The sequence below is a fragment of the Anopheles aquasalis genome, chromosome 3 (genome assembly GCF_943734665.1).
Source record: "Anopheles aquasalis chromosome 3, idAnoAquaMG_Q_19, whole genome shotgun sequence".
In the NCBI taxonomy this organism is placed as follows: Eukaryota; Metazoa; Arthropoda; class Insecta; order Diptera; family Culicidae; genus Anopheles; species Anopheles aquasalis.
This window is the reverse complement of record NC_064878.1, coordinates 44,309,064-44,319,063: the sequence shown is the minus strand read 5'-3', so window position 1 is coordinate 44,319,063 and position 10,000 is coordinate 44,309,064. Positions and strand designations below refer to the sequence as shown.

General features: G+C 50.6%; 2 protein-coding genes across 4 annotated transcripts in view; both read left to right on the top strand.

Moving 5' to 3' along the window:
• The window catches only part of LOC126574221 (uncharacterized), a 720-nt gene extending 681 nt beyond the window's left edge, over nucleotides 1-39 (top strand). Inside the window, exon 2 of the mRNA XM_050234286.1 lies at nucleotides 1-39. This exon is cut by the window's left edge and continues 406 nt beyond it. The gene's annotated coding sequence lies outside the window, so the exon portion shown is untranslated.
• A 3,974-nt stretch (nucleotides 40-4,013) lies between these two features.
• Nucleotides 4,014-10,000, top strand: part of LOC126574213 (uncharacterized) — a 10,971-nt gene continuing 4,984 nt past the window's right edge. The window contains exons 1-2 of one of the 3 annotated variants that reach the window (XM_050234277.1): nucleotides 4,014-4,251; nucleotides 4,868-5,657. In XM_050234277.1, the coding sequence (XP_050090234.1) occupies nucleotides 5,035-5,657 (623 nt within the window). In that variant the 5' untranslated portion in view covers nucleotides 4,014-4,251; nucleotides 4,868-5,034. Of the gene's footprint in view, nucleotides 5,658-10,000 lie in introns of all 3 variants that reach the window. The other 2 variants (XM_050234274.1, XM_050234276.1) reach the window with 2 other exon arrangements.

Genomic DNA, 10,000 nt, shown 5'->3' with positions numbered 1-10,000 from the left:
AGTTCCTCGCTGGACTTCAATTGCCGACAGCTTAACGATATCGGCAGCAGTTGCCCACCGTGCAGTTGCACTTTGGCTGGTGATGCGTTCGAGTTCAATGTGTCGAGGTGGTTGAATCGTCGTTCGCGCAGTTTCCGGTCCGGCGCGAGTGAGCGAGCGATCTCTCAACGCAGTCGCATTATACTTCTCGCACTGGTTGGTCTCGGTAGCAGAACTACTACTCCAACGCGATAATAAGCAAATTTCAATGTACTTCCAGCATTATTCCGGTACAGATTGATGCAACGAAAGAAGGATATTGGCTTACGAAATGAATAAACCAACGCAATAGTAAACGCAGAACGCACTGCATGGAATACTGATCTGGAGAAGATCTCACTCAAGCCACCCAGCAGTCAGAACTCGTTGTAATGTTGTCCAACGTGCCATCCAATAAAGAATGATCGTCTGTTAGTCTTTCAATAAATACCACGACATATCCAGATAAATGACTCCCTGTCAACGATGAGCGCATCGAGTGCGCTCGTCCAACCCATTACTTGCCGATGGAGTCTCGATGGAGAAAGGCACTCCTCGCTGCTACGTTCCTTAATTGCACCGTTGACCTCTTGAAGACGGGTCAGAGACTACCCAACGCCAAGTGTGCGCGCGGTCCACCGATCGATTGACATTGACACTGACCACCGCCTGGCACCACGGGAGTCCTTCAACCGAGATTTCCCGCACGAACTCGAACCAATGCACGCTGTTTGTGGTAAAGGCGTCACATCCGCGAGCAGCGGTCTTGGAACAAGATGTTCTTTCTCCAATCGGCTGGTGCTGGTGTTTTGCCCTGGTACTGACATGCCAACGCCACACTACGCCACATTTCACGCGAGAGATGTCAGCGTTGGGTGCACGTATGACTTTATTAACCACTTTCTCTCCCGCCGGAGGAGGGTGCGTGTTGTGTTCAATTTATTCGTTAATGAACATACCGACCATCCTTGCCCCTCGGGTTGCACACTCACTTGACATGTTGCGTACGGAATGACATCGTGCAGGACAGTAGCTTCCGGTTCCAGAACACGGCATTGCATGGGGAGTAAAATGCTATTGCTTTGAGTGCTTGACAAGAGATGATTTTGAGCGATTTGAATCTGTCTCTTCTGGAGACTGTTTTGCGTGAGGATCACAAGATCACTTCCTCAGCGTAAAAATAGGAAGCTACATTAATTGCATTCCCCCAAAACAACCAGAGACAGCAGCACTTATCTGATGATGCGGTCCCCTCTCAGAACGATCGAGGATCGCAGTGCTACCAATCATCTTGTAGCTTGTCTGGAGTCTGTCTGGAAGTTCCGAGGCTTCCAAGACAACACGATTTTGACAGAACGTTGTCCTCGTCGCCATTCCATGTATGGTAACCGGGCATGCGTGTGCGCCACCTCCGAGCGCACCTCACGTGCCACTGCACCAGCAATTCGCGTGCAGCAGTGCGGGGCAGGGCGGAGTGCAACGGTTCCACTGCATTGTTCCACGTTCCACGCAGTAATCAAGACGGACAGGTGGCCACCATGGCAACAGGAGTCACGTTGCTTCCGTCTTGGCAGCTGTTGTCTAAACAGCGCCAGTGCCAGCGCATACGCGATCGACGCACGAGTGTCGAGACGACTGGCCACGCCGATCACAACCGAGAAGCCTCGACACCTCGAATCAAGACGGAGCTCGAAGGAACGGAAGGTCATTTCGTTCCGCACCAAGTTCCGCCACCACCGAACGGACGGCACAACAACGTCAAGATCGATCAGGCGATGGAGGAGTTTTTGGCTGGCTGGATGCCTTCCAGCTTCCATTTCGGGAGGGTCAAGTCTTGCCCATCTAGGGGTCTAAGCGCCAAGCTTTGGCCAAGAGGGCTAATGACATGGAAGGGGGCAGGGAGGGAGGTTTAGAGCTGCAGGAAACAGGTTTTTTTTTTCATCTCGAACGTAGAGCCTACGGTTGAGCAGTTTTCGGAGAGCATAAGCATATCGATCGCACGAACCTAGCGTGACCAGCGATCGTATCGATCGCGAGATCGAGAAGGAAACTGTAGTGCCTGTCAGACTCGGGCTCGTCGACGTCACTGGGCAGCGCTGCTAAGGTTGCCGCCATTGCCGTACTCAGATTACGCAGCAGCACCAATTGCAGCTGCGAACCGAGAGCGAATCCATAGATCGGCTTCTACGATCACACACGCGTCACCGTTATGGTTGTGGCGAGGTCAGTTCCTGTTACCTGGCTACTATCGAGATTCATCTTCTAAGGAGTGGGGAGAGGGTGTTTCCGTCACGTAAGATTAATCGTGGAACTCCTTGAAGCTAGTGGCCTCGACGCGAAAGTGTGAAAGGCCAACATCCGGCTCGAGTTCTAGAGCACTCGAGAGAGAGAGAGATGATGTGACTTATAGGCAGAGAGGCCCAGGACAAGACATTAGCCTTGCTAATGGGCACAGCTCTACATTCTAACCAGCCATGGAGGGGAGTGATATCACTTTTTTGTTCTCCTAAATGTTGTTTGGATTAGCAAAATCGGAGGAAGAACCTTGCACCGATCAGTAGAATCGATCGCAACCCCTTAATGTGACGTGTTCCTCTGAATCCGAACCCCAAGCTGCCAAGAAGAAAGAAGGAACGGATCCAAGAGCACCAACCAGATAAACAGTAAACCACAGAGACGCGATCACGATCGTGCGACTGGACAACGCATAAAGCAACGAGCAGAAAGAAGACACCAGAGCGGGAGGGAAAGAGCGAGAAGAAGAGAGAAAGACAACAAAATAAGGGACAAAAAAAAAGTGGTGGCCTCCAACGCGACGAACCACACAGTGATCGCGTCGATCGTGTCTAAGGCTGGATATTGAAATGGCAGGAAATGAAAACAAAGCATCACCACGAGCACACTAGACACTGCTGACTAGCTATCACCCCCCCCCCCCCCCCCCCAACCCCCTCATTAACCCTTGCTCGCACGAGTTAAAGGGGAGGCGCTAGACGTCAAGGAGCTGGTGAGTCAAGTACCTTAATCGGAATCACCGGAACCTATAGGGCCGGGCGGAATGCTGCGCTCCCCCGAAAAGGGGAGCCTGGAGGTGTTAGCATGACCTCCGATGATCTCGGAATGGCTCGATTTGCATTTGAAGGGCCAGGCGAACGTGTCCTTTTGTGCGAAGCAGATCCATATCAGATCCGGGCATCTTCTTATGCGGATGTTGCCTCTAGTTACCTCCTAAGGGGTGCTAGAAACAAGTCACTGGCCAACGATGGACACTATCCAGGTGGCCTGGCTTTTCTTCTAGCTTTCTCGACACGCGTACACCCCACCCACCCACGGAATGACTTATCGAAGATCCGAGCAAGGAACGTGATCTTGCAGCTCTTTTCCGCTTGGTATTCTGCAACGCTTTTTTTTTTGCTTCTCCTTCTCAATACTTCTGAGACCGTTCTGGACCGTGGTTCCGTTGCGGTGAGCTGGCAAACCTGGTGTCCGCATCGGTAATTCTAAACCCCACCACCACCAGTCCCGGGGGGGGGGGGGGGGGGGGGGGGGTAGAGCGCCAATCGATCGATCGGTCGCTGGCATCGCGTACCGTTTCGCGTTTCTGCAATTGCATTCTCCAGCAACGCATACGAAATGGAGAGAAGGCGCAGAGGGAGAGAGACAAAGAGAGAGAGAGAGAAGGAATTTTATGAACAGGAGAGCGATGCCGCGAGAACGCGAAGCCGCGCGAGCCGAGCCACGAGGAGAACAAAACAAAAGCCGCGCAAAAGATATCAACGAAGCGCGATCGCGTGCGCCTGGCCAACACACACGACGATCGTGATCGTGTTGCTGCTGCTGCTGGTGGTGGTGTTGGTGACAAAGAAGGGGGCGCTTGAGCGTGCGGATGCTGAAAGCACGCGGCGCTAGTACAGAACTTAGTACGCGTCCGTGCGATCTTCGTGGAGCAGCAGCCCCCAAGGCAGGGCACCGTGGAGCATATTAGTCCGGCACAAGTCGTTGGCGCGATCGGTCGCGCGTTCTGTAACCGCGCGTTCGAGTGAATCCGAGCTGCTGCTGCTGCTGCTGAAGGAGCACTCAACACCGCAACAGCATCATCATCATCATTAACGCGAGACACACCAGAGCAAAAGACAGCGATCGTCGACCGCGTGTTTGCTCTTTGGTCTCCAGCGGGGGGGCACAGATCTGTTGGATTCTAGCCATTGTGCCAGCGTGTGTGTGCATTTGTTGGTGCGTTTGAAGTTTGTTTATCCTTTCGAAAGCCTTTTATTGGTGGCGTGATTCACGGTGCGGGATCATCCCTCGAAGCCAGAGCCTCTCTCTCTCTCGGGATTTCTCGATCCAGCTCTCTTTGTCTCGCGCTCGCACAGTTTGCACTGATCAGCGTGTTTCGGTCGTTCTGAGAACGCCGTCGACGACGACGACGACGACGACGACGGTAGCTAGTTCTGGGCACTGGGCTGAGAAGATACCTGGCGGCGCAAGGCAGACAGAGAGCTGTTTGCTGAGATTGCTGCTGAGATCGCGCGCGCGCGCACCGTTCCATCTCTGTATCTTCCGCGGTGGTGGTAAAGGTGGTTCACCTGGACCCCGTTAAGAACAAACAGGCGACGGCGACGGCGACGCCGGTGACGATAGCGGAAAACAAAGTGGCCCCCGGGGTGGTGGCCCCTTTCGCCAAGGTTTTTGCCGGTCGACGTCGCGACGCCACAGTGCGTGGTAACACCACCAAAGGCCCACCACCAGGTGCTGCGTTTACAGCTAATTGGAGCGCGAACCGCCTCCTCGCACGCGTCTCTGCATCCACTCTGATCCCCGTTAATCTCTCTTCCTGGCCTTCAAGAAGCGCCTCTGATCCGCGAAAGCAAACGAAGTTCTTGCCCTTGTGCCAAGTGACGCGTGTGCTTGCGTGATCGTTCATCGGGCAGTGCATACAGTGTATAGTGGCGCCTGCTTTATTGTAATACACAAATCAGCGTACAGCAGAGAAAAAAAAAACAGAAGAACGACCTAATGGCCGGAAAGTTATCGCGCCACCTAGCGCTGGTGGCCATTGTGCTGGCGCTGGGCTGGGCTCAGTGTTGCTCGTGCGCATTCCAGTCCACCGACGATGCCGGTAACGATTATGCTCGGCAACAGCAGCATCAGCGAAAGCACCACCAGCACCACAGCCATCACCACCAACAGCAGCAGCTGCAACAGCAGTTGGATCGAAGGAACCAGACGTCCTTAGACCAGCAGCCGTCGGCGAGCTACTCGCTAATAAGCGGTCCCGCGGTTGGGAGCGTTAATCGCGGAAGTGATTATGGTGGCGTACGGCGGCCAACATTCGAGCAGCCTCTGCCACTGTATCCCCACCAACAACAACACCATCATCACCACCACCACCAACAGAGTCCACGCGTACACCAGCAGGACACACCACCGCAGCATCATCGGCGACACCATGGAAGGGTCGGTGGTGGTGGTGGCCATCATGGGCATGGTGGTAGACCGGCAACCGATTGGCGTAGAACGCCGGTGACTGACGCAGCAAACGGTGGTGGTGGTGGGGATGGTGTGGTGCGGCCTGTGAACCGAATGTTGACACGGAGCGGCACTACCTTGGGTGGTAACCGGGGACAGAATAACACCAGGTAAGGCGGTAAGAAGTTTCGACGCAGGGGGAATGTTACTAGACAATTTGACTCCAAATTGAAGAACTTTTGAACTTCTGATTCAGAGAACGTCTCTAAGATGTACGGATGCTTTTCGATAAATAATTGAAACTATCCTTGAATATTCAGAAATACTTCGGCTCCATTATCAACTTCAAGGTGCTTTTCAACTGCAACAATGTTCCTTGGCAATGGATACATAAATGGTCACTGTCACATACAGGCACACAGAGCCTGTCATGTACTCTATGGACAAACTGAGATATCTGATTGTGAATCCACGATATGCCTTCTTAAGATCTCCCCTTTCGATCTGTCTTTCGATCAAGAGAAACCGTCAAAATATGTAAATTCCCCGGTATCCCTGAACACCCCGGAACAGGCTTCTGTTTTGCGCAGCTACCGAGTTTGCCACCCGCGGGGGGGATTAGCGGCCCCTTGTAGTCTGCTCCTGTCCTCGCTGACATTCGTACATTTCTCATCTCGACGCCCACCCCAACGCACCTAGTGCCTGGAGTCTCAATCTAGTGGGGTCGTATTGAGAAGATTAATGCAGTTCCACCCTTTCACGCCACACGCCATCGAGCCAGACAACCTTCTAGCTAGCTGGCGTGTCAGCATCATGCATTCCATTTGATTAACAGAACGGTCGTGTGAGCAGTGGGGCCTGCGGATGGGTTTAAGATCGTAGGTAGGATGCGCCAACGCCCCGAACCGTCACCGATCTTGTTTGCTTCGCATCGCCCCTCGCATTCGCTGTTCGACAGCAATATGCGATGGAAAGGATGGAAGGAGGATCAGGATCATATCAGGCACGCGGTCGCTCAGTTTGAAAACGGTTCTTCTTCTGCTTCTTCGCGCTTCGGCGGAAGAATTTATAATTAAAACCGAACCATAACTCTTCCCGTCTGTGGGCTCTACAATCCGCAGCTCAGGATGGGTTGTCGTTGCTGCAAAGCAGGCACGGTGGAAGAAAACGAAGCAAATTCGCCAAAAGGAGGCATCACAAGCACGGCCATTGTGTCGCTGTCGCTGGCGAGCCGGATGCATGCATGTGCATGCGGAAATCAAATTTATTCATTTTTATTATCTGATGAAGAGGCAAATCGTTCCGATTTTGTCGGAGACTAAGGGTTGCGGGTTGGGGGGGGCAGAAAAGAAAATGAATCCCCTTCGAATGGCAGTCCGGTGCGAAATCCAACAAAACGGATAATTCTTTGGCGCAACATCGAAACGCATATTAACAGACCAAACAGCCTGCGTTCGTTGAGCGAATGATGCGGGCTCCGTAGTGATCGTGAAGGGTGGCTTTGATATTTGGTGTCTTGTCAGTTTTTTTGGTTGAAATTTCCACCAATTGTTATTTGGTGTTAAAGAAATGCGCTCGATCCAGGCTGTCAGCTTAACGAGATCACAGTCGAAAGGACACTTGCTTGGTGTCTCCAGAAACACAAAAACGCGGGAGTTCAGACAGATGCACCATTAAGCTGTCACTGTTGCTGTTACTTACTTAACCTGGATTTCGATGATCGTTAGCTCAACAAACGGTTGCAGCAGGTGGCGCATTTACTGCTCTATTCGTTTTTTATCCGAGAGTAACAGTAGATCGCATTGAGTCATCGTCTACCTCAGGGACGACCGAATGGAGAATAAAAAGTTCCATCTCCTTCATCTTGTATCACACCTGCTAGCCGAGAATCCGCGATTTGCAAGAATCAAACCGTTCCAGCAATCACAACAATCGCTACAACGATTAAGTGCAGTGACTCAGAACGGAATACCGATCGGCAGGCTGGCGTGGCCTGCTAGTGACCCAGCAAACTGGAAAGGCAATTTCCATTTCCATGCCGCTTGCACCAGCGGGTTTGAGAACATTTTTCCATCACCCATCAATCAATTCCACACCGCGCAGACCCTCTCTGCTATCCGCTTGGTGGCAGCACCAACACCCCCGGCAGCGGCGTTTGGTTTGAAAATTTATGAATTATGGCAGCAATAAGTCATTACGAGATGGTGCCAACAGCGGGGAACTCTCTGCTGCCCCTCGTACAACGCGGGAGTATCGACAACGCAGCTCGATCGGCTCCCCCTAATAAGTCATTAGGTTTCATCGCCATAAGCTGAACCTTGGTCGATGGATTCGCCACATGCGTAAGACGTCGTTAGGGAAAAGAAGGGTTTCCAAATCTCATGATCCGCCCTCAAGCATTCAAAGTAATATGTTGGACAGTACGGAAAGAATGCCCAGTTTAGGGATCACTTGGCTCCCAAAAACTGCTCCACCATGTAGAGCACGTAACCAATGATTACGATGTCCCGCGCGGCAGAACAACTTGTTAACGTGCGTTCGTCTGCCGTTGCCCCATCAGCCCTGCGCTAGTTAACAATCTGGCCACTTTCCCACCGTCGGTTGCAACGCCAACGGGCCATCGGGCATGTAATCGGACAAACGAGGCGTGCAAAATGATTTTCTTACATTCCTTGTAGTGGAAGGAAAAGGAAGCGTTCGGAAAGGAGCGGAAGCGTTCGCTGAGGTAAGCGATGCAGCGGCCGATGACGCAGTGCACGGCGAACATAAATTCTATCCTCGGGCGCTGTGCTGAGCTCGCAGCTCACGGTTCGATGTTCGGCCACCACAGACCGTGGACGATGACGATGACTCACAGCAGACACACAGGCACACACGCAGGCGGTCCACTCGGATGCACCTGACCGTTGCCAGTGCTTCCGCATGGCGTGACGTTTCCCGATTTCGCGGACGCCTTTTTATTAGCGAAACACCCGAGCCGTAGACACTTTCGCACGCGTCCTCCCTATTAATAACTAACGACTGGTTGGCTGGCTCGAGAGGGGCAAAAAGAAAGATAATCAAGCGAGCGAGCGAGCGAGCGAGCGAACGAGAGGCCAAGGATCCTCTGGTGTGGTGAGAGGTGGAAGGATGGTGGAGAAAAGGTGGAAACATGTGTTCGGAACATGTTCCGACATAGACGAAACCTTCGCCGACAACTGCGGCTCGGTCTGGTCTTGTCTGCGATCCTTCGCTAAAAAACAGGGAACGTCATAATCGCGTCGCGGTCGCGTCCTCCGGTCGTACGCTATACGCGGAACGGAATTTTACAGTCTGGAAGAGTGATTGTTTATTGTAAAATTGAACATTTACGACTTCTTGGCATGGCCAGCGATCCATGGTAGCACGGGATGTAACGAACGGGGAAGGGGACAAGATATAAATAGGGACACTTCTGAGTAACCATTGCGAACGTATCGTTAACTTAAAGAACTGTGTAATTCTTCGATTGTGTGCTAGGGAGAAGTAGATCTCTAAATGGCAATGATTTACTACCTTCTCAAATTACATGTCAAACAGCCAAATGTTAAACTTCACATGAATTACCTCTTGCTGTGATGTATTAATTGTAAACTATTCTAGTAATGTCTTCTCTTAATCTCGTTCCAATTTTTGTTAGCAATTCATTTCGTTCAAATAATTTAAAATGAAGAAAAATTGCTCCACACGTTAGCAGAAAAATGCATCTTAGCGGAGGATTCCATGCATCCTAAGGGGAGATTTATGTATCTTTTTTAAACACATTTATGTTTTAGATTTTTTCATGAATGCTGGCTCTTTTATACTTTCCTTTCGACATTTGTTGGATCAATTAATGTAAATCTGACAGAGATATCACTTTTTGAATGATTCACTCAATGCATCTCGCTGTTTTGAAGCTGTATTCCCAAATCGTACGATTTCAAAGTGCGCCTCCATCGTTGCATTAAATTTAAAATGGAACTCTTTGTTTGCACATTTTTTTGCTGATAGTCCTGTCGAGTTTTCATACAAATTGCTAATCCTTTTGTTTTAATAATTATGTTAAACTCGTTTTTAAAAGCAAAATTGTAAAACCAGTCGCTTTTCCAGCTTCCAAACACTGTTAATGAATTTACTAAAGATCGAGATTTTCACAACAGATGAGCATGTAAAAGAATCCTCACCAAAATTATGTTTAACAGAAATCGACAAAAAAGTATTTAGTTTGAATTGAAACAGATAGTTCAGCAAAACGTATTTGTAATATGCGCTAATATGCGGTGATAAATCATGAACCATCTTGTCCTCCACGTCAACGCAAACGAACACTTACAGCATATGCGTTCTGGCAGCACGAACGTATCAATCACGTTTGATGGTCCAGCAATCATTTGCCACGCGAGATATGATTTCATAACCGCCTTCCCAGCCAATCAACTGTAGCTGTTTACAACCTCTCATGAATATGTATGTGTCCTTTGCTATTTCGGGTGCAAAAAAACAAAACAGCAAA